Here is a 25,929-nt window from a genome sequence, read left to right as displayed (position 1 = left end):
CCTGTATCTTCAACCCTAACGACAAAAATAAAATCATGGTTTGCGATGGATGAAGCTTTCACTACAGATGGAAAAATTGCAATGTGTCAAGTATGCGGTAAAAAAGTCGGGTGCTCTATGAAATCACAACTGGAGAGTCGTACCTATCATGGATAAATATATAATAGGATGCGAAACTCACTGAGTTTCCCGTAACACATACTAGAGGCGCTGTTGTAGAATTGATCGTGCTGCCATCTATATGCGGTTAGAGGCGTTATTACATCTAGCAGCGCACCAAGTAGCGAAAGGAGTAACTACTCCGTGCATCCAGCAGCGCACCCAAGTAGCGAAAATAATAACTAATTACTCCGTGTATCTAGCAGCGCGCCTGGCGGCAAAAAGTTGAACTATATGCAGTAAATATTCCTCCTCCCCCCCCCGCCCCAAACCCTCAATTTAAAGTAAAACTTTAAAATTTTTATTCCTCACATCATCTTTCACTGAAAATTGTTATTGGAGCCAATAGTTGGAAGAGACGGTCTATTTTACACTACCCTATAATGTAACTAATTAAAATACAGCCAAACAGGGACAGAAAATAAAATAAAACAAGGTTAGATAATTGGGATTTTATTCTTTAGGTAATAGTGTATAGTGCACTTTAAGTCTGCAAAAACTAGTTACATAATTGAAATTACTATATTATTGTATACTATTTTACAATACATTCAACAACACAATTTTGACAAGGTCCATCATATCACTGTTTAACATACACTACATGTGCAGTAGGGTTACCAGATTGTAACAATTTAAAAGCAGGTCATTTTAAATGAAAAAGAATTTTCCATATAAAAGCAGGGCATAATAGACTAACTTGATACTTGACGTGACGTCTTTTTACATTCTGTTATATAATTAGGTAATTTGTTTGTCTTTGTACAATAAAACTGATATAAAACTATTATCATGAATAGAATTGAAGTATACGGATTCTAAATTAGCTTTTACCTTATTTAATTTTCGGATTGTTAATACTTCTCTGGTGACTCGACTTGTTTGAGCAAGGATTTTACACACATAATTCCTCTAATGGACCCCAACTCAATAGTTACTCTCTTTTGTCCATTGGGAATTGGCAAGAAAGAAAAGCAGGACAATTTCTGATTTTTACGAACCCTGGCAGGATGCAGTCCATGTCAAGCGAAATCCAGAACATCTGGTAATCCTATACACACAGATACACTTACATATTTAGTGTGCAGTACATTGGTAAAGTCTATACAACAAATTGAATAATTGAAATTGTGGGGCCCAGTCGGATAAGAGAAAAAGCCACATCTATATATTTATATTTTGGAATGCTCTGCCATCTGTGCTCGTTTACAGATGTAAATGATACCATTTGAATAATGTGTTGTCATATAGTTTAGTCAGAACATATTTCTTCACATTCCAATGAGATATCCTACGTATCGAAATTTATGGTTTGTCCCCTTGTCTGCCTGGACCCATCAACTATTGGTTAGTCAACTGTCCAAAAACAGGTTTGGACCCTACAAGTAACACTCATGGGACAATCAGAGCAGGAGGTAATGAGTAAGAGTGGCCAATTCCTTTCTCCCCTCCGTTGCATACATCGCTGACTAGATACATATTACATTAATCGGATTTCAGATACTACAAAAAAAATGTTTGATAATTGAAACTGTCATATTACTATCTACTATTTTCCAACACATTTTAGAATACTTTTCTAGGATCACATCTAAGGTTCTTAGACATTGTTGTTTGGCATACACATAACGGTAACGTATACCAAAATGTTGTATGTACTGAGGGTCAGAGTGAAATACATGAGCTGCATCACTTACTTGCATTATGTTGGGCAAAAAAGTTTACTAGGTGAACTGAAAGTATGTTAACCCCCAACTTCCAAAGTCAAATATCTCTCTTACATACGCACATGTACCACATACTGTAACTTTGCTCCCTACAATTACACAATATATTTAACATTTGCTAAAAACATTTTTTTCTGGGGCAAAAATAAATAAATAAATAAAAATAAAAAAAATAATAAAAAAAGCTATGAACTTTCCACCAATATGATATTATACCTTTTTGTTACACACAATATGAGCTATTTACACTACTTTAAAGACACTGCAATTTTTTTCTGCAGTCTCTTCACCTTTGCTTTCAGAGCTGCCATTTTTAGTTTGTTGCTCCTGGGTGAAGATGAGAAGTGAGGACTCGAGAAAAGTTTTCGTTTTGCAACACCAGGACCTAAAGATTACGAAATTAACTTCAGATTAATCTAATTGCTGGGAACTATTTTAAATAAAAAATGAAACGTGACAACACCTTTAGCCTTGTTAAGTTAATGTAGGCCTAACAAAAGGCATGCAGGCTATGGATAGGCTATATAACATACTACAAAATTGACAATACATCAAAATGTGATCAATATTTACCAAGTTTGGAAGGAGGTGTAGCTGAAGCTGAAGGAAACTGTTCCATCTTGGATGTATTCATGTCAGTATCTAAGGAAATAAATGATAAATTAAATTGAAGCAAGAATTGAACAGACTTTGTGCTCCATTCATTTCAAACTGCTCTTAACTGTATAAATTATAACTCATATAAATGTTAAGTAATAGTAACAATCCAAAAGTTTAATGCTGCAACAAATTTGATTGTGTTAATCTGAATTGTTCGTTGTAATGTAATATAAAATATTTTTTTGCTAATAGGCTGGGCCATAGAGAACAACTGACACTAACAGAAAGGGATAATCAGCAGAGGTGTTGGGATATTAAAGAGAAGTCAGTAAGAGGGAATGATAGTGTACTTCGTGTGCCAGGGAGACTTGTCAGGATATCAGTTGCAATATCGATCGTCTTGTTCAAAAGTGCGACAACTCAAAAAAACAAGTTTTGAGATATCTTCAGTTGAAAGTTTCAAATAAATCCCCTAAAAAGGGACAGATTTGTGGTTCATAACCACGACAATTAGAACTGAGTCAGTATTCAGGACGAGTATATCACGATCTTCCAGTTCATTATTAATAGATTTCGAAATGTAGTAATAATGAATTAATAAAGTCCATAGTTATAATTACTTCTAAAGCAGTTTATTTCGTTTTTATTCTTTTTGGTTGTAAATATGACTTATCTCAATATTGAATCGGAAAGAGCTCCGAAAGGGGCTTTCAGTAGTATAAATAACTAAAAAATGGCAATTTTTGAGTTGTCGCACTTTTGAACTGGACGATCGATATATAACAAGATAAACACCCTGCCCTGTAGTTAAGAGGATTTGTTATTATTCGCTACTGTAAAAGAATGAAGTATGAAAACTGCAGACATATGGCAGGGGGCAATTAACTTAAATGATTACTAGCATGTTACCAGGCTCACAAGACAGTATCGCTTACCTTCAGCTGTGGGAACCACATTGAATAGGAGCGATGGTTGCTGATATCCCCTCAGCTGTTCACCAATCATACTGTTCCCTGTAATAATCACAAAAAAAAACGAAACATAATTAATTATGTATTTTGAAACATGTAATGTAAGAACAGCTGATGAGAAACTAAGGCATTCCTTGAAATCCATAAACTTGACTAAGTGGAATAATTACCTTGTTGGCATGCATCTTTATTCATCCCGGCATATGCCGTCGAAGCAGTAATCTTTGAAGCTGGAGTACTCATAGGAGCAGGAATTGTTTGAGGCATAGCTGCCAAGCCTGCAGCCTACTCAGTTGCAGCTTGTAAACCTATGAGACTACGCGTACCTGAAAATAAATAAAAGAGTAATGAAATCGGAAATTTTAAACATGAATGACATAAAAACTTTGCTAGTGTACTAACTACCTTCAGCAGCTGCAGAATCAATCGTCGCCCTCCTACCATACGTCCGCAAAGTCTTGTGATGCCTGAAAGTTGGGGTAGACCCCGGTGATAAGGTCGCTCGAGGCATAACTGGGCTAGATGGTGGGCTCCGGATTTTAGGGTTTGATGGCACCACTAATCCATTAGCATGAACAGTGGGCACTGCAGTTTGCTTAAGTATCACTTTTTGTGAAGAGCTATAATAGTCAGACTCAATGAAGTGGTCCATGCAGATTCTCAACCTGTGTGTGTGGCATGTGCGGCAACTCGATACCGGTCCTCTAGCCCACAAAATCGGAGCCACTTCCAACACCTAAAGCAATGGATTACAATTACTAATGAGATAAAGTAGAAGAAATATTAAATAGAAATCATGCAAAAATTGGGGAAAAAAATAATAAGTTATCTGCTGCATTTGTGTTATTTTAAGAGATGTCTAATGCGCATCACTAGGTGATGAGTGACCATAGGAAAACTGGTAGCAGCAACAGATATTGGGTAAAACTAAATTAAATATTAGGCCTAAGCTTATTATTATTATTATTATTATTATTATTATTATTATTATTATTATTATTACTACACATGATTGAGAATTTCTCCAGAATGGCTAACTACATCAAAGAAGGCATAATTTTATTTTCCATAACTGTGAGATATTTATACTAAAAACCACGTGGTTTTAGTTTGCAGCCATGTGGCCTAATGCTACAATTCAGGTTTACGAGGTTTCATTTTCAGCCTTCTTGCTCTTTTTCGTCAATATTTCACATTTCGTTACAGTTTGACTGAATTTCGGAACCATCTAAATTTATACTCCTACTATAATCCTAAATAAACTAGCAGAAAGCAATGCACAGCTCGTCTAACCTACTTCACCAAAAAGTACATTGTTTTCAAGTGTAAGGTTTAGGCTACACAGGACACAATAATAATACTAAAGCTTACCTCATAGGTTCCTGAGGAAAATAGAAAAAATGCTTCCCTCCCACAGTATTAACAGTCTTGCATCCAGGCGCTGAGCATCTTCCTCGAATCTTTTGCATTTTTCTGGAATCCATCTTGCCTTCATAACGCTGTTGGCTGGTCATCGGCCAACGTTCTGACTACTTCGTATCGGAGAGTGGAGAACGCTGGTCCTCACGTAGTTCTATGATTTACCACCTACGACGTCGGGCGCTGATCACCTTATTTCAGAATACCGCTTCTAGATCGTGCTGTCCGCAGTTTCGCATCCTATTATATATTTATCCATGTACCTATCCTATACCTGCCACATATTGATATTAAATATTTTCATGATTTTACTTATTTTGGTACATATTCAGCTTATTTTTCTTACATAAATATGTACATATTTCACACCTTGACATTACATAATCTAGATATTACATATGTAGATAATTATTCGTATTATGCATGTCTTACGTTATATGCGCAATTTCCATGTAATCACTTGCAAGTTCTTTGATTATAGATTAGAAAAACAAAACCATAGATATGGCAAAATTAAAAATAATCGTTAACTTTTATCACTAGAATAAAAATCTACTATTTGAAGATGCAGCTAGATTTTTAATGAAGTATATTTTTACATATTTCCGAAACATTTTCTTCCCAAGCCTAAAGAGCTGGGTGAAATATACATTTCTAAGTTACCCTTGAAAAACATTCACCAATTTCTTATCTACTGATTGCTAAGGAGACGTTCTTAATCTAAAGTGAACACAGCTCATTGGAAGAAGGTTCTCTTGCTCTGTATAACGAAGGTAAATATTCCTCCGTACATGGCGTCACGAACGTACAGAAACATTGTACCTTTTACCTCAACCGTGCTTAGTGTAGTGCAAGCTGTTCTTTTTAATTGTTTCAGTACCTTCTTTTCAGTGTTCTCATTCACGAGTAGGTAGTGTAAGATATTATGTTTTATCAATCATATTTCAGCTAGTTTTTTATATATATATTATTTTAATGTACCGAAGTACATATGATATTTCCATGCAGATATTCTGCGTCATCATAAGATGAAAGAGTAATGGGACAGAGAAAAATTCTCTCCGGCGCACAGTGGTCTAGAATGCAAATTTAGCGGGACATATTAATAACTTTTCAGCTACCTAACAGATTTTTATGAAATTAGTTACAGGTAGCATATATGTTTTGTATGCAAGCTCTCGTTACGTTGGTATAAGGGGAACTACCCCTTATAGGGGGGCGCATTTAGACAAAATTATGAACTTTTCTCCTATCTGACAGATTTTTATGAAATTTTACAAAGCAGTTAGAAGTAGCATATATGTTTTGTATACAAGCTCTGATTACGTTGGTATAAGGGGAACTACCCCTTATAGGGGGCGCAATTAGACAAAATTAGTAACTTTTCTCCTATTTAACAGAGTTTTATGAGATTTTACACAGCAGTTACAGGTAGCATATATGTTTTGTATACAAGCTCTCGTTACGTTGGTATAAGGGGAACTACCCCTTATAGGGGGGCGCATTTAGACAAAATTATGAACTTTTCTCCTATCTGACAGATTTTTATGAAATTTTACAAAGCAGTTAGAAGTAGCATATATGTTTTGTATACAAGCTCTGATTACGTTGGTATAAGGGGAACTACCCCTTATAGGGGGCGCAATTAGACAAAATTAGTAACTTTTCTCCTATTTAACAGAGTTTTATGAGATTTTACACAGCAGTTACAGGTAGCATATATGTTTTGTATACAAGCTCTCGTTACGTTGGTATAAGGGGAACCACCCCTTATAGGGGGGCGCAATTAGACAAAATTAGTAACTTTTCTCCTATTTAACAGATTTTTATGAAATTTTACAAAGCAGTTAGAAGTAGCATATATGTTTTGTATACAAGCTCTGATTACGTTCGTATAAGGGGAACTACCCCTTATAGGGGGCGCAATTAGACAAAATTAGTAACTTTTCTCCTATTTAACAGATTTTTATGAAATTTTACAAAGTAGTTACAGATACCATGTATGTTTTGTATACAAGCTCTGATTACGTTCGTATAAGGGGAACTATCCCTTATAGGGGGCGCAATTAGACAAAATTAGTAACTTTTCTCCTATTTAACAGATTTTTATGAAATTTTACAAAGTAGTTACAGATACCATGTATGTTTTGTATACAAGCTCTCGTTACGTTGGTATAAGGGGAACTACACCTTATAAGGGGGCGCAATTAGACAAAATTATTAACTTTTGTCCTATCTAACAGATTTTTATGAAATTTTATACAGTAGTTACACTTAGTACATTTGTTTTGTGTACAAACTCTGTTTACGTTGATATGAGCAGAAGTGTCCTTACAGGGAGATGCATGTAAACAAAATTTTATGGGGGGGAAATGTAACATTTTAGGTACTATTGCACCTTTTGGACACTCGGGAAGCTTATTTGGTACATAATTAACAAGCTGTCATCTTGAATTCCATGAATTATACTGCGAAAGCAGATTCGGTTCACAGATATTGAAATAACTGCAACCGAGAAAAATTGCACTACTGCACCTCGAAAGAATAGTGCTCATAAATGATTACTTCCGCAAATCTACGCACCTTAAGACTAGATTTAAAATAGAGGTAAATAGTGGAGGAAGTGAAAAAAAAATCATTTTTGGACGAACCAAAGGGGTTTTTTTTTTCTCTACCTTAGCAAAGTCTGCACTCAATGGTTATATTTATATTTTGTCCCGTGTCCATTCATGCTAATTTTGCATACTATAATAACATTAAATGTAACACAAACATACAGTGTTACATACCTAAAGAATTACTTGACACGTTGGTACCAAATATGGATGGAATCGGCCACTTACAACAGAGTTACAGCACAAGGAAAACGGCAGACTTGCGGCTCTTGCTGAGTAAGAATGCTGGGTGGCGAAATGTGGCATGTTACCGGCTTCTTATCAGCGAGATAAGAAGCCGGTAACATGCCACATGCCACCTCCGCTGATTAAGATTATCAATTCAGTGTTACTCAGTTATATAGGAAAAATAATTTAAGGGTTTAATTTCATTTTTTTACATGTCATTTTTCTGCATTTGTCCTCCTAAATATGGGTTTTAGACCACTTTGCGGCGCCGGGATTTGAACCCGGGTTTTCAGCTCTACGTGCTGATGCTTTATCCGCCACACCGGATACCCACCCCGGCGCCGGACAGAATCGTCTCAGTTTAAGTTCCAACTCTTGGGTTCCCTCTAGTGGCCGCCCTCTGCACTACGTCATAGATATCTATGAACGTAGGACTGAAGTCCACACATGTGCTTAGGTGCACTCGTTATGAGTGACTAATTGGCCGGGAGGCGATTCTGTCCGACGCCGGGGTGGGTATCCGATGTGGCTTAGTGGATAAAACATCACCACGTAGAGCTGAAAACCCGGGTTCAAATCCCGGTGCCGGAGAGAATTTTTCTCTGTTCCATTACTCTTTCATCGTATGACAACGCAGAATATCTGCATGGAAATATTATATGTACTTCGGTACATTAAAATAATATATATGATATGCGTAAATCACTTCGTGATTTAAGACGGCGCTTATTCCGTCGGATCCCGGCCAACTAGTCACTCATAACGAGTGCACCTCAGCACATGTGTGGACTTCAGTCCTACGTTCATAGACATCTATGACGTAGTGCAGAGGGCGGCCACTAGAGGGAACCCAAGAGTTGGAACTTAAACTGAGACGGTTCTGTCCGGCGACGGGGTGGGTACCGGTGTGGCTTAGTGGATAAAGCATCAGCACGTAGAGCTGAAAACCCGGGTTCAAATCCCGGCGCCGGAGAGAATTTTTCTCTGTTCCATTACTCTTTCATCGTAGTTTTTTATAGTTTTAAGTTACAAAAATGTGAAGGAAAGTATCGGACAAGTCGTCATTGAAATACACAACACAAATTTAAAAAACTAACATTACTTATGAGGCGATCTAATAGATTGTCAGCTGTCTCAAGCGAATCAACTGTTTGGTAGTGCAAAAAATATTCTGAAAACTTTTATATAGTAAAACGGTATTTTCAGCATGTACCAAAAAAAGTTGCTAAATATGATTGGCAAAGTAATTTAAATTTGAAATTTGATACATTATTAGCCGTATTGATTATATTTTGAAAACAAGAAAGACCGAACACATATAGGTAGATGTGCCAGGAGAAATTAAACCAATGCTGAGATGACATCAGGAATGGTGTGTAAACACAGAGGGCAGCAGCTACATAACACTATAAAAATAAACTCGAAGGCAACTTGACGAAAAACCAATCTGGCCAACAATATTCACAAATGAAGAAAATAATGTATTTGCAAAATATCTCGAAAAGTTAGTAGAATTTAGATTTCCAATGGGCGAAAAAGATCTACATATGACAATAAAGAGTTATCTTGACAAAACAGAACTCACAGTCACTAATTTCAAACCAATATGCCTGATTACGAATGGGCAAAACTTTTTCTAAAATGTCATCCTAACTTGATAGTCAGATTATGTAGCAATATTAAAAAGGATCGTGCAAACATTGGCTAAGAGGTTATCAACGGTGTAATAATATAATATAAGATACATAATTTGCATAATGATTTTCAATTTGCGTGTTTTTCTAATAAAATATGCACTGTTCTTAATTAAATTGTCATGTGAGTATAATTTCATACCAGTTGGGTAAACCAGCACTCAATTCGGGGTTACAGTGACCAAAGATGATCCTAAATACTATGCAAGTTGTTAAACATAAGGCAAAATGTTTGCAATGCTTTAGGAGTCATTATTACTTCATACAGAACTACTTCTAAAATGTTTCATTGAAATAAATTAATAAAACACATCAATATTACAAAAATGTACTTTTAGAATGGTAAAAAGTATTGGGCCAATGTTACCCCCGTTGATTGCAAATTTAAATATTTCTTTGAATTTCATATGGATTTTACTTTTATTAAAATTATTTATTTAGCTATTTGAAATTTGTAGAATATTTTGACATAATGCACTGCTTTTTCTCAGAGAATAATTTGCATTTTCTTTAACGGTTTCATGTTATTGAATTTATGCACTTGTAAACAATATAGATTAAATTATTGCTTAGCAACACAACAAAATTATTATTTTGTTTCACAAACAAACGAATGTTTATTTCAATGAATCAAACATACGGACTTTTGCCACACAAACATAAATGTTTAAATCCCTCAAAACACTCAAATTTTCAATATTCAGTTTTACGATACCGGTATTTATCGTGTCATTTTTTAATCTTCTTGAGTAATATTTAATTATGAATTCCCTTAGTTGCATATAGAATTATTAGTTACATTTTTATAGAGGTTACTGGTCTCTTCATTAGAGAACAAGGCACTATACCCATTTTTTTCAGCAGTGTGTTAAGAAACTCATGTCACATTTTACAACAACATAAACAATTCTGAACTAATTTATATTTATTTAATTTCTTTCATTTTATTACTCTATGTATAATTGATGATTCTGCCCGTTTCTTTCCTTTTCTCTTGCGATGTATAACTATCATATCTCATGGGCCACCTTCGTTGAGGGGTAGATGAATAAATAAAGTATGTACAAAAATGTTTTCTTCATGTTTACGAATCTGAGTTAACAGCATTTTTTTAACGTGCAGTATTGAAACATACAGTAGAGTCCGTATAGGTCAGTTTCTATCTGATGCTTTTCCAATTCACTGCGGGCTAAAGCAGGGAGATGCACTATCATCTTTACTTTTTAACTTCGCTCTAGAATATGCCATTAGAAAAGTCCAGGATAACAGGCAGGGTTTGGAATTGAACGGGTTACATCAGCTTCTTGTCTATGCGGATGACGTGAATATGTTAGGAGAAAATCCACAAACGATTAGGGAAAACACGGAAATTTTACTTGAAGCAAGTAAAGCGATCGATTTGGAAGTAAATCCCGAAAAGACAATTTATATGATTATGTCTCGTGACCAGAATATTATACGAAATGGAAATATAAAAATTGGAGATTTATCCTTCGAAGAGGTGGAAAAATTAAAATATCTTGTAGCAACAGTAACAAATATAAATGACACTCGGGAGGAAATTAAACGCAGAATATATATGGGAAATGCGTGTTATTATTCGGTTGAGAAGCTCTTATCATCCAGTCTGCTGTCCAAAAATCTGAAAGTTAGAATTTATAAAACAGTTATATTACCGGTTGTTCTCTATGGTTGTGAAACTTGGACTCTCACTCTGAGAGAGGAACATAGGTTAAGGGTGTTTGAGAATAAGGTGCTTAGGAAAATATTTGGGGCTAAGCGGGTTGAAGTTACAGGAGAATGGAGAAAGTTACACAACACAGAACTGCACGCATTGTATTCTTCACCTAACATAATTAGGAACTTAAAATCCAGACGTTTGAGATGGGCAGGGCATGTAGCACGTATGGGCGAATCCAGAAATGCATATAGAGTGGTAGTTGGGAGAACGGAGGGAAAAAGACCTTTAGGGATGCCGAGACGTAGATGGGAGGATAATATTAAAATGGATTTGAGGGAGGTGGGGTGTGATGATAGAGACTGGATTAATCTTGCACAGGATAGGGACCGATGGCGGGCTTATGTGAGGGCGGCAATGAACCTTCGGGTTCCTTAAAAGCCATTTGTAAGTAAGTAAGTATTGAAATCAATGCTTTCATATTTAATGTAATCTAATTGTATATTTTTTGGCTTTAAAAATCCAAACAAGAAATACAGTCGCTTCTTACAGAATTTAATATTCAAACAATTAAATGTTATTTTTGTTCTAGATTTTATCTTTTGTTACAAGTATTTAAAGAATTTAATGCACCTTCTTTTTAAGTAGATGACAAACAATATAATTACTTACTTACTTACTCACTGGCTTTTAAGGAACCCGGAGGTTCATTGCCGCCCTAACATAAGCCCGCCATTGGTCCCTATCCTGAGCAAGATTAATCCAGTCTCTACCATCATATCCCACCTCCCTGAAATCCATTTTAATATCTTCCCATCTACGTTTCGGCCTCCCTAAAGGTATTTTTCCCTCAGGCCTCCCAACTAACACTCTATATGCATTTCTGGATTCGTCCATACGTACTACATGTCCTGCCCATCTCAAACGTCTGGATTTACTGTTCCTAATTATGTCAGGTGAAGAATACAATGCGTGCAGCTCTGCGTTGTGTAACTTTCTCCATTCTCCTGTAACTTCATCCCTCTTAGCCCCAAATATTTTCCTAAGAACCTTATTCTCAAATGCCCTTAATCTCTGTTCCTCTCTCAAAGTGAGAGTCCAAGTTTCACAACCATACAGAACAACCGGTAATATAAGTGTTTTATAAATTCTAACTTTCAGATTTTTTGACAGCAGACGGGATGACAAAAGCTTCTCAACCGAATAATAACAGGCATTTCCCAGATTTATTCTGCGTTTAATTTCCTCCCGAGTGTCATTTATATTTGTTACTGTTGCTCCAAGATATTTTAATTTTTCAACCTCTTCGAAGGATAAATCTCCAATTTTTATAGTTATATAATTACATGAATATTAATACTAACTAACTAATACTAATACTAACGGTGAACTACAATAAATTTACAATAGGTCTTATGCCAGTAGATCGCGCTAGTCGACGGTAATGTTTCAACTACCAATTGAGAGGAATTTAGTGTTACATCAATATATTTTTCACATCTATTAATATAAGTATATTATATTACTTATTAACTGCATAAACCGTTCATTTATTCTATAAAATAACTATTATTTTTCTCAAATATGTGAAGTATACAGCATTTTTAACAATAGAAATAGAAAACTTTGTCTCCCTACGAAAAAAAATATTTCGATACAGTCATATAGGCCTACTTTTTGTTTTATGATCTCTTTCATACATTAGACAACTAAAACCTCAGCACTACTATGTTATTGTCTTAGTGTTGCTAAAATTATGGATAAAACGTGTTGGTACAAATAATATTATATATTGCGTAGTAATAAAATGATGACTTCTCTTCACATAAATGGACAAATGGTATTATATGGGGAACTATTAATAATTGAATTCCTGAAGGACCAATATTAGGTCCCCTACTTTTTCTAGTGTTTATAAATGATCTTGCCCCCCTTATAAAAGATGTAGGTCATTCCATATTATTTGCAGATGACACAAGTATAGTAATTACAGCCAATATCTCCAACACATTCCAATCTTCAACAGAGGAAATTCTCTTCAAAATATGTGACTGGTTCTCAGTCAATAAATTAGTATTAAATTGTAACAAAACTAACATAATTCAATTTAAATCCTGTCCAAATTCAACGTCGCAAATTTCTAGCGCAATAATTAACAATAGATGCCTATTAGAAACAACAACAATCAAATTTCTTGGCTTAAAAATCGATAATGGGTTAAATTGGAAAAATCATATTAAAGAAATTACCTCCAAACTAAATTCAGCGTGTTTTGCTATTAGATCTATGCAAAAGATAGTAAATAGCAATACCTTAAAAACAATATACTTTGCATACTTCCACTCGGTAATGGGTTTTGGAATAATATTCTGGGGAAATTCCACAGATAGTAACAATATATTTCTATTACAAAAAAGAGTAATTAGAATAATAGTAGGTGCGAAATCTAGGGAGTCGTGTAGGACTATTTTCAAAAAACTACAAATAATGCCCATGGCTTGTCAGTATATCTTTTCATTAATAGTCTTCCTCGTATGTAATCGTGAAAACTTTGTAACTAATTCAACAGTTCATAGCATAAATACACGTCAAAAAAATGACTTTCATACTCCATCGGCAAGTCTATCGTGCTATCAAAAAGGAGTGCGTTATATGGCAGTAAAAATTTTTAATAGCCTTCCTATCGATATAAAAAATGAAACTCAAAACATAAAATTATTTAGGGCCAAATTAAAGAAGTACCTAATTTCTCACGCCTTCTATTCTATAGGTGAATTCATGACATTCAATAACACTTCATGAAATTGATACTAAAACTATGTGTTGTACTAGTAGACTATATTGTAAATCTCGTGTGTATATATTTCATCTAGACTGTGATTATAAATTAAGATTTTATAATAGTATTAAGTTTTTTGGACTTGTTCCATATTCTAGCTGTAAGCATGTATGAATACCATGGAATGTTAATAAATACAATACATTGAAATAATTTAATACAGTAAGGTTAGTTGTTGAACCAACAACGCAAATTCAGTTATTTCTAGATAAATATTAATACTCACGTTTTTAGTCTCTGTAATGGTTTAAAGTTAAAACACTTCTCACATAAACAGGAGCATGAACACTCTACACTTCATTCACTGAGAGTGTCTGGTAAAATTATACGTTGTAAAAATAATTACACATTTCACTGAACATTTTTTCTTCACTGGTAAATTCGATATTTTCCGGATGATGAAGGAGTCTTTCGGCAGCAACCGATGATCAATTATCAATTATATAACCTTTGAACAGGGATTCTTTCACTTAAATAAGAGCGTGAAAGATGAGTGCTTCTTAACACAAAAAATTTGAATAGTATATTAAGAGAATTATGGTGCAGCGATTGAGCTTAACACAAGAAAAAACATCGACTATTTGGCAGATATAAATATCACAAGATTAATAACGAAACACCGAACACTAACCGGCAATTGTTCAGGACGGCAACACGTGTACTGGTACGGTACGCTAAATGAAGCCCACACGCATGTAAACAAGTCACTTTTCACTCTTGATCTTGTATAACATTGATGGTCAAGTTTTACACGATGGAAGGTTTAAAAACTAAAAAATCTGCGCGCGCAATGGGAAAATACGAAGTTGAGGGTTTGAAAAAGCTCATTCTCTCTCTCTCGGTCTCTCTCCTTTCTCATCTCACTTGTTACATCAGTTCCAACATTCCAGCATCTTTTCCAATCCACCTACACCCTTCTCCGTCTCCCGACTAGCCTCCTCCATTGCCAGGGGTAGACAATCTGTGTATGCTCCACACGACACGCATGTGTAAAGCTACGGTTTGGTTACGGCGATCTTCGCCGACGATCTTCGCTGACGATCTTCGTTGGGATTCTGTCCCGTTGACTTGAATGTGCATGGTTTCTTTACGGCGATGAACGTCAACGAACGTCGCTGGGCTCGACGAACATAGTCGGCGTTTGCCTTGGAGGAAAAAATCTGGCGATCATCGCCGAGAAACCAATTGTAAAATTACAGTAGGTCATGAATTATAGTAATATACGTTACAAGAGCGATATGTTGACGTTTTCATGTTCGAGGAAAATATTGAAAAAGCGAAACGTAGTTGAGCTTTTTAATTTCCGAGAACATGAAAACAAACATACCGCTCGTGTATCGTACCTTATTTTGTGCGAAGATCGTTTATTACATACTTGAAAGATGAATTTCTAATTAGTTGCAATGAAATCTCCATGTTGGTTTCTGTTTAATGACGGCAACTTCGGAAAACCAAAATATCTTTCTTCAAGTCGACCTGGTTGGCAAGTTGGTATAGCGCTGGCCTTCTATGCCCAAGGTTGCGGGTTCGATCCCGGGCCAGGTCCATGGCATTTAAGTGTGCTTAAATGTGAGAGGCTCATGTCAGTAGATTTACTGGCATGTAAAAGAACTCCTGCGGGACAAAATTCCGGCACATCCGGCGACGCTGATATAACTTCTGCAGTTGCGAGCGTCGTTAAATAAAACATAACATTTTTTCTTTCTTCAACATTGTTGCTATAAAATGTTTTCTGTGTTTACTATACTCCAGCAGGCCGTGATATACGTGTCTTTTTAACGTTATGTAATGATTTATTTTTCATTTTAATATTTTAACAATATTATTTATATAATATATTGCAGTAATAACATCGGCATCTGGAATCTTGTTGATTTTTTCACGGCTTCCTTAATGTTACTTGTATCAGGAATGTAATAAGTTTCGTGGAGTAGTAGACTTTACTTAATTTTTGCAAATATTTAAAAACAATAATTAACAGTGCAATTTAGGTGAAATTGCAGTGGTAAGTTTCCAATTTATAATTATTACTATGTTAAACGTCTCTAAAAATAATATGTTACAAGCCTAAAGCAGTAAAATGAATGTGGCGCTTAAGCGGTAAGAAGAGGGAAATTGTTATGTGTGTTACGTTGGGAATACTGAATGTGGTATTTCACACTTACCGCGTATTGGTTCTGTGCGGAAAACAAGCAAATACGCACGATCTCGCACAAAATCATTTAATAACATGTGATTTATACATCATACATACCATAATGGCGGTAAAACAGAAATCTTTCTGCAATTTCTCCACTAATGAAGAAGAGATATTAATTGATTAAACATAAATCCCTGTTCGACATGAGCGAAAATGAAGAATCAACGTAAACAATAACAAATCTATATTTTGCAACAACCAGAACTGTTAATACAATTGAGTAAAGTGATTCATAATTGAAGGACTAGCAGGTTTAGCTAGTGGAGCAGAAGTTTCAGTGTGAAATAGTGAAGTGGAATTCCGAGCAAAGGAGAGAATTTCAACAACCTCCTTGTCACATTATTTTTTTTTTATTTGTAACAGTATTTCCTTAATAAATGCTCCTAAATGAAAAAATAACATTGTAAAAAGTAAAAATAAAGTGTTTATATAATTGGTTTTTACCCTAAAGTTATGCTTATCTTTCAGCTGGTCTTATTGGTTTGTGAATAAATTTTGTGTGTAATTTTACAATATTATTTTCAATTGAACTTAAAACAAAATGAAATTGTTCGGGAGAAAGTCTGAAATATTCCTTAAAATTGATGGGGTCATTTTCAAGATGTCTCAAATATCAATGAATTAAAAGACCTCTCTGTATATCTATTTCTAAACATGACATCAACAACTTTAAAGATCCGTACTTGTTTCTCAAGGCAAAACTTATACTTTAACGTTATCATATTGTCATACACTTACCAGCTGATCAGACATGGTCAACTATATAAAACAATTTACTATCCACCTACGAAGTTCGCCGATAAAGAAACCACTCTCTGATGATGACGATGTTTTTTAGTAATTTAACCTGGTAGAGATAAGGCCGTCAAGCCTTCTCTGCCCCTCTACCAGTGGATTACAGCTATAATATGAACCATAAAATTACAATTAATATTAAATTTACAATTACAGTTACAATAAAAATTAAAGTACGACAAGATTACCTCATTAATGAAAGCTAGACATTTTATCATATAAGTTAAGAACAAAGAATATTTTTGTATTTACTGAATTACAAATTAAACCTACAATAACAAAATTCTATAGTGATGAAATTACCGGATATTGAAATATCTTGTGATAGATTAAGAGAACTATTTACAAGAAACCATATCTGAACGAGTCTCAATTACTGACCAAGTGTCTAGTAAGTTTTTGTTTGAATTAAATTTTATTTCGACAGTCCCTGATGCTAGCAGGTAACGAATTCCAGAGTCTTGGCAGGGCTATTGTGAAAGAGGATGAGTATGAGGAGGTGCGATGGGATGGTATTGTTAGTATTGTTTCATGGCGAGAGCGTGTGTTCAGATTGTGGTGGGAAGAAAGGTAAGTGAAGCGAGACGACAGGTACGAAGGAATAGAAGAGTTCAAGATTTCGAAGAGAAGGAGAAGTGAATGTAAATTTCTCTTCTTATCTAGTTTATGCCAACTTATTGGTTCCAGGGTTGGGGTAATATGATCATATTTACGAACATTGCTTACAAAACGTACACACAAATCATGAGCACGTTGAAGTTTCGTTTTGTTGTCGCTGGAAAGGTCAGTCAGTAAAATGTCAGCATAGTCAAAATGGGGAAATACAAGGGTCTGCACAAGGGACTTTTTTAAGCAAGAGGGAAGATGAACATTTATCCTTTTTAGCACATGAATAATAGAATATACTTTTCTGTAGGTTTCTGTGATTTGCATGTCCCAGTTGAGATTATTATCCATGTGAATGCCAAGATTTTTTACCGAAGAACTGAAAGGGATATGCACTGTACTTACTTTAACGGGGGAAATGTCGAGGTGCTTTACAGCGTCGGTTTGCCGTTTGTGTCCTAATATGATTGCTTGTGTCTTTCCAGGATTAATATTAAGATGGAATTTCTTTGTCCATGTCACAATCGAGTCAATGTCTTCGTTCAATTTATCTATAGCGTCATTTATTCGATCTAAGCGGGAAGAGACGTTCGTTCGACGAAGATCGTCCTAGCCAAACCGTAGCTTAAAATCGAGTTCCATATGTGATAGGCCTACTTAAGGCAATATTTGACGACATTGCCGACTCTTGATACATCGTTAACTTCTTTTGACATTGACTGTCTTGTTCTCGGTTTTGTCTGCACTCTACAATTAATTGCTTAAATGAACCGTCAGGACGATAGCAGAAACCTGTCTGAGAACTGCAATCCCTGATCCCGTTACCTTCAATTTGAAATGCATTTCAGAGGAATGCTGCACTTCTTATGTCTGTGCATCTTGGTTTATTTAATGATGCTGCATATTGAATTCTCGAAGCGTTACGGTTCATCAAGACCCATAATTACTGGGCAAGTGTGGGACTTATTGTTCCCGACCGATGTGCCAATTTGCATAGCTATTTCATCCGTTGCTTTTTTTATTTTAAGTCTCCCTGCTTATTTTATACTTGAATAATGTCTCTTTCTTAACCCCATTGTGTTTCACACGTCACGTAATCTATCTCTTCCATTTACAAATATTTTACTTTTACTCATGTAGATGACGTCATTTATCTTCACTTATTGAAACCGCTTTACAAATTATAGTGATAGTGTTTTCAGCTAAACATCCAGAGGTCCTAGGTTCGATCATTATAGCGGAATAAAAAATATCTCTGTCTTTGATACAAACAAAGAACGGGCATAGGTAAATTCTCTTTTTTAAATCGAACTACAAACGATTGGAATGATCTATATGCAGCAGTCTTTGAGGGTTGTCCTCCTTTAAGGAGACTGAAAACTCTTAAGGAGTTGTATATAATTTGTCAATGTTACAAAAGCTATTTACATTACATTAACTAATGTGATATATATTTAGCCTGATGAATAATTTCCGTTGGTTCGAGTTATAAATTAGTTTAAAATAACTTGTAAGAGGGTCTTAGACTAACAATTTTAGGTTACTATAGTTTATAAGTGTGATTCTAGATAATAATAATAATAATAATAATAATAATAATAATAATAATAATAATAATAATAATAATAATAATAAGAGTAAAATTATTGATTTATTATTTGAAGTGTTGTATCAGCGAAGTTATAGTTCATAATGGTAGTGAATATTTTTAGCAGTAAAAAGTTTTGATCAATGAAACGTTTATACTTCAGGGAAATGTGTTCTATACTGTCAGTGAAATGTGTCATAGTGCCAATGCAGTGAGTGAGAGTGAAAGCAAAGTTGTGAAAGATTATCTGTGTAAATAGTATCTTACACATGTGCATGTGTGGCTATGTCTTATATATCTATACTAATAATAAATCTGTAGCCGAAATTTTTCTGGTAATTTTCGATTTTCCAAAAATAATTGGTCCTAACATATATAATTAACCACTCTGAAACCGAAAATCGCTTTTTTGAAATTTTTGTTTGTATGTCTGTCTGTCTGTCTGTATGTATGTTTGTTACCTTTTCACGCGATAATGGCTGAACGGATTTCGATGAAAATTGGAATATAAATTAAGTTCGTTGCAACTTAGATTTTAGGATATATGGCATTCAAAATACGTTATTTAAAAGGGGGGTTATAAGGGGGCATGAATTAAATAAATCGAAATAACTCGCTTATCATTGATTTTTGTGAAAAATGTTACATAACAAAAGTTTCTTTAAACATTATTTCTGATAAGTTTTATTCCTTGAAAAATTTTGATACGACTGATATTTAATGAGATAAATGAGTTTCAAAATTAAAATAACTGCCATCTAAGGCCGTATAATGAAATAAAAAACAAATGACTTCGTCTATAAGGGGCCTTGGACAGCAACAATCGAAAGCTATGAAAGATAGCCTACAGAGAATGTTTCTGTGTTTGTATGAAGTAATATCGGAAGCTAAATTAACCGATTTGTATAATTAATTATTATTTCACCATTGGAAAGTGTAGTTTCTCTAGATGAACATAATGCTATAATGTTATTACAGTAACTTCTGATATAATATAATGTAATGTAATGTAATGTAATGTAATGTAATGTAATGTAATATAATGTAATATAATATAATATAATATAATATAATATAATATAATATAATATAATATAATATAATATAATATAATATAATATAATATAATATAATATAATATAATATAATGTAATATTATATAATGTAATTTAAATTATTTGAAGGGTTCAGAACCATAGTGGGCCAAACGCCATTTACTGAATACGTAGAAAAGAAGGGTTAAAATTAAGTTATTACCATAATTCAATGGAAACATATAGAAGTAAAATAAAGTATAGACATTAAATCTAAATGATGTCAATCTTCATTAAACTATGGTTGCATGTAATAAAAATTAAGAAACATGTTAAAGGAATTGTCATTGCACCAAATGATTGCTCTCTGGACCAAAATGATCGCATTTTAATTATTTGGATGCAATTTAAATTATGTAACATATTAAACGATTGATCCTTCTATCAAACACGAATGTTCCCTGGATCAAATGTCCTATTTTAATTATGTAATTAATTTATATTTATTTCTAACGGGTGCAGCGGAGCGCACGGGTACGGCTAGTAATAATAATAACAGGGTTAAAGTTAAAGTAGGTTTACTTTATTAATGAGGTTATTTTAAATTCTGCTTCCTTTAATTTAGAATGCTACCTTTACTTTCATTTAATTCATGTTTCTGTAACCAATTACTAGTATTATTATTATTATTATTATTATTATTATTATTATTATTATTATTATTATTATTATTATTATTATTATATATCCCTTGTACATTCAAACATTCAAAGGTCGGTCTCGGTAGCGTAGTTGGTATAGAGCTGACCTGTGTTCGAGGTTGCGAGTTCGATCCCGGCCCAGGTCGATGGCATTTAAGTGTGTTTAAATGCGACAGGCTCATGTCAGTAGATTTACTGGCATGTAAAAGAACCCCTGCTGGATAAATTTCGGCACGCCGGCCATGCTGATATAACCTCAGCAGTTGCCAGCGTCGTTAAATAAACCTTAATTAAAATAATTGACATCCAAAGGTCGTTTTCCTATTTCCATTTCCGGTTCGTTTGCCAAAAACCCAGTTTTTTGTTTGGTTTTTGGCATTCCTTTTCTTATTCTGAACGAGGAACTGGCTAACATTTTGACTAATATAAAGAAAATGATTAATAAAACAATAGGGGAGAGTATAATGCTCAATGGAGCAGAAATTTGGTCAGTAAATAGGGTACTAGAAGGAAAATTAAGAGCTATTGAAAAGGACATGTGGAGGAGATCGGCTAGGAGGTCAAGAAGAGGAAAGAGAAAGAATGCAACAATAAGGCAGACAATGAATGTAGAGTAGGATATAGTAGAAGTTATAAATGAAAAAAGATTACAATGGTATGGACTTGTTAAAAGGATGGAAGATGGAAGAATACCAAAGGAAATTATGCGATGAAACCAGAAGGAAGGAATAGGAGAGTGAAAGAAAGTTTGGTGAACGAAGTAACAAGTAATATGCAAACTGAAAGAACTGCAAGATCCACACATATATAAAATAGGGAGCAATGGAGGAAAAAATTAAATGAACAACATGATACTTCGTTTGGTTGAGGAAAAACTACAGCACTGTAGAAAGTCTTGTACGAGATATTATTATTGTTATTATTATTATTTTTATTATTATTATTATTTTATTATTATTATTATTTTTTTTATTATTATTATTATTATTATTATTATTATTATTATTATTATTATTATTATTCTTAAATGAGTCTTCTCTTTGCGCAAAACATGGCAAAAGAGAAGATAGAATTCCTAGTGAAAAAAATTAGGCAATATCTCAAAATATTTTCAATTCCGAAAAAAAATGCACACATACAGGCAAATTTGGAAAGACCAAGCTGATAAGAAGAACCAAAACTGACATCCAAAGAAAATATTATCTTATGAATAAAGTGTCACTGAAGCAGGAAGTTCTTTATAAAATCTAAATTATATTTATAGATGATGATGATGGTTACTATAATTTAGATTAGGCTACCTCACAATGTATTATTCCGAATACGTTAATTCAACGGTTTTAAAAAGTGACTTTTAGAATTTAACACTACATTTTTGTTTTACTACACATACAAAGTATTTTGTACTAATGACAGGTATACATTGAAAGCGTAAAAATTCAGTGTTCACACATCTAGAAATTCAATGTCGTTTTGAATGAAAATTTATGAGTAGCATTCTACATTAATATATTTTCTTGCTATGTGATATTCATTTCTTTTGGTTGTCTACTGGATTTTGTGGCGTAAGTTTTTTGTTTTTTGTTTTTTTTTTGCTGTTATATATACTCGCTTTAACATCTCTGGTCTATCAACAATAGAACCAGCCTCAACAATATACACAGGCCTTCGGATTTCACACAGAAGATTAACTCACGTATGTTTTTGTTGGTTCTCTTTGGTGTAACTTCTGAACTAATGAGATTATTTATCTCGATTGCCAGTTGGGTAAAATTTGGTGTTATTAATTGTATTTGTATTGAAATTACTGCAATAATGACAATGATAATTTAATGGTGGTGGTGATGATGATATTATTGAATGTTATTTTTGTCAATATAGTGTATAAAGCCAAAGAGATTTCATGACTACAGGGAACCCACATTCTGTAAGATTGCAAGAGCCTGAAATTATTGAACACTGTTGCGTACGATGTTGATGTTTCACGTTAAATGACCTGTTGCAAGAATTTCACGCTCTTTGTATGCTCCAAAATTAATAACAGAATACTCACGAGTCTGTCGAAAGCTTTAGACTGTGTCCGAATTTCGTTAACGACTAACGAAACGAATTTCAACCGTTGAAGAAAGCGTTACAAATCATATTGAAGAAAATATTATTCTTAGATATTATCTCATATTCATTCTCCAAACACGAATCTAATTTATTATATTCACAAATAAATTCACTTAATTTAAAACTTGTCCAGCTTTTTATTATATGAAGAGTATTGATTCGTAACTCACGTAACTTTCACGCAGCGAAATTTGTTGTAATTTTTGTAACTTTTAAATTTATTCGTATGTATACTCTTTGCTGGTTAAGTGGAAGAGAAGACCTTACGGCCTTAACTCTTCCAGTTAAAATAAATACTAATAACAATATTTATTATTAATATTATTATTATTATTATTATTATTATTATTATTATTATTATTTTTATTACTATCTTTAAGAATGGTAAAAAAATGTTCTTTCCAATTATAGACCTATTTCAATATTAAACAATTTCTCAAAAATGTTTGAAAAAATAATCCACAAACATGTTTCATTTCATATTAAGAATAAAATTAATTCAGCCCAACATGGTTTTACTAAATATAAATCAACAACTACTAACTTAGTATCCTACCTTAATCTTGTTATGCCTGTTGTTGAAACTCAAGGTCAAATTGACTCAATTTGTATCGACTTTAGCAAAGCGTTTGATGTTGTACCTCACAATATTTTGATAAATAAATTAGAAAACTTTGGTCTCTCTTCTAACTATGTGAGCTGGTTTGAAAACTATTTAACTAATAGACAATGTTGTGTTCGTCTAGGTGATTCTCTCTCGGACCCATTTAATTGTTTATGTGGAGTTCCCCAAGGATCTACATTGGGCCCTCTATTATTTTTATTATTTATAGATGACATATGTAAAAGAATAAGTTCAAACTACGTGTTATTTGCTCATGATCTCAAAATCTTTCGCTCAATAAATAGTCCTGCCGATTGCCAAACTCTTCAAAATGATATTAACTCTATTGAACTTTGGTCTGACAATAATGGAATGAAAATTAATGAAACAAAAACTTTTGTCATTTCGTACTCACGAAAAACTACTTCCATAAAATTTAACTATTCTCTTAACAACGTCTGTATTATTAGGAAAAATTCTATTAAAGATCTTGGTGTACTACTCGATTCTAAATTATACTTTCACGATCATGTTCAATATATTTATAATCATTCAATAAAAATGCTTGGTTTAATAAGGTCTATAACTTATTCTTTTTCTACTCCTGAGTCACTATTAATTCTATACTTTACTTTGGTTCGCTCTAAACTTGAATATGCATCTGTAGCCTGGAATTCCATTACTTCAACTGATTCGGTTAAATTGGAAAATATTCAAAGAAAATTTATTTCCTTATGTGCTTTTCGATTTATACCCAATTCCTCTGACTTAAACTATGAGATTACCTGTAAATATTTTAACTGTTGTAGCCTTTATTCTAGACGTCAAAATCTTGATTATCAATTTCTTTGCAAAGTTATCAATGATGATATTGATTGTGAGTCTATCATAAACAATATCAGCCTTCGTATTCTACAAAAGGTTTAAGATTTCAAAAAAAATTTTATAATAGAAATTCTAAATCACTTTCTCCAGTCTGTAGATGCATAAAATATGCCAATTTGCATGGGCACAATTTAGATCCTTTTAAGGTATAGTTTCGTTTTGATTATTAGTATTTACTGTTCTTGTTATATATTTTATTTACGTATGTTTTTGTTTATTTAAGATATTATTTAATTGTTTTTGTACCTTTGTATCTTCTGTTTGTGTATTGTGCTGAACTATAATTGGCCTCTGGCTGTTGTTCAGCACACAAATATTAATAATAAATAAATAAATTATTATTATTATTATTATTATTGTTATTATTATTATTATTATTATTATTATTATTATTATTATTATTGGTCAGAGCATGTAGCACGTATGGGTGAATCCAAAAATGCATATAGTGTGTTTGTTGGAAGATCTAACGAAAAAAAAGGCCTTCTGGTAGGCCTAGACGTAGATGAAAGGATAATATTAAAATTTATTTGACAGATGGATTAATTTTTCTCAGGATAGGGAGCGATGGCGGGCTTATGTGATGGCGGCAGTGAACCTCCGGGTTGTTTATGAGCCATTTGTTGTGAGTATTATTATTATTATTATTATTATTATTATTATTATTATTATTATTATTATTATTATTATTATTATTATTGGTCAGAGCATGTAGCACGTATGGGTGAATCCAAAAATGCATATAGTGTGTTTGTTGGAAGATCTAACGAAAAAAAAGGCCTTCTGGTAGGCCTAGACGTAGATGAAAGGATAATATTAAAATTTATTTGACAGATGGATTAATTTTTCTCAGGATAGGGAGCGATGGCGGGCTTATGTGATGGCGGCAGTGAACCTCCGGGTTGTTTATGAGCCATTTGTTGTGAGTATTATTATTATTATTATTATTATTATTATTATTATTATTATTATTATTATTATTATTAGGCTATTACAACTTATTCACAAATGCCTTTTAGAGAACGTGGAGGTTTATTGCCTAGACTGACCATATTTTTATGGTGCAGCAGAGAACATCGGTAATAAAAAAAACACAAACGCTTATCTAGTCACTATCGTTGAAATGTTACAGGAAATATATGTAACAATAGATAAAATGAGAGAACTTTGCACACTAAATTTGTAGAGTATCTTAACTCTTTGAACTAAATGGATAAACACACGTAACTCCTATACATAATTATAGCCACTAAAATTTCAATTTCAGTACTGACGCATACATGGAAGTTTTTTCACATAATATTGTACACACTGAATTCTAACACACACATTTTACAAGTACTTGTCTGAAGAATGTGTCTTTTTAATGATCTGTTCGTTTACAGCTTCGCACTAAGTTCTTCACATGAGAAATGAAAGTTTGTTTTCACTTGTAACAAAGATGTTTCAATTTTCTTTCTTGACTTTTCAT

General features: G+C 33.5%; 1 protein-coding gene across 3 annotated transcripts; it reads right to left on the bottom strand.

Annotated features, from left to right (window-relative positions):
* Positions 1-604: 604 nt before the first annotated feature.
* Positions 605-5,136, bottom strand: LOC138703810 (uncharacterized). 3 transcript variants are annotated; one of them, XM_069832000.1, is made up of 6 exons: positions 4,829-5,136; positions 3,863-4,193; positions 3,628-3,783; positions 3,422-3,499; positions 2,460-2,528; positions 605-2,271 (listed from the first exon to the last, which is right to left on the bottom strand). In XM_069832000.1, exons 3-6 carry the CDS (start codon positions 3,722-3,724, stop codon positions 2,135-2,137), a joined length of 381 nt encoding a protein of 126 aa, XP_069688101.1. In that variant the 5' UTR covers positions 3,725-3,783; positions 3,863-4,193; positions 4,829-5,136; the 3' UTR covers positions 605-2,134. The 3 variants fall into 3 exon arrangements, with proteins under 3 accessions (XP_069688101.1, XP_069688102.1, XP_069688103.1); XM_069832001.1 differs by having other exon boundaries at positions 3,899-4,193; XM_069832002.1 differs by lacking the exon at positions 3,863-4,193.
* Between the last annotated feature and the right edge of the window lie 20,793 nt (positions 5,137-25,929).

The sequence above is a fragment of the Periplaneta americana genome, chromosome 7 (assembly GCF_040183065.1).
Source record: "Periplaneta americana isolate PAMFEO1 chromosome 7, P.americana_PAMFEO1_priV1, whole genome shotgun sequence".
In the NCBI taxonomy this organism is placed as follows: Eukaryota; Metazoa; Arthropoda; class Insecta; order Blattodea; family Blattidae; genus Periplaneta; species Periplaneta americana.
The sequence above is the reverse complement of the archived record's forward strand: the minus strand, read 5'-3'. Positions and strand labels throughout refer to the sequence as shown.

Bases quoted from the DNA above. Each gene is read 5' to 3' on its own strand.
- LOC138703810 (XM_069832000.1), bottom strand. From the start codon at position 3,724: ATGCCTCAAACAATTCCTGCTCCTATGAGTACTCCAGCTTCAAAGATT. The intron at 3,500-3,627 runs GTAATTATTCCA...TGATTATTACAG, and splicing joins TAAAGATGCATGCCAACAAG to GGAACAGTATGATTGGTGAA. The intron at 2,272-2,459 runs GTAAATATTGAT...CGTAATCTTTAG, and splicing joins TACACCTCCTTCCAAACTTG to GTCCTGGTGTTGCAAAACGA.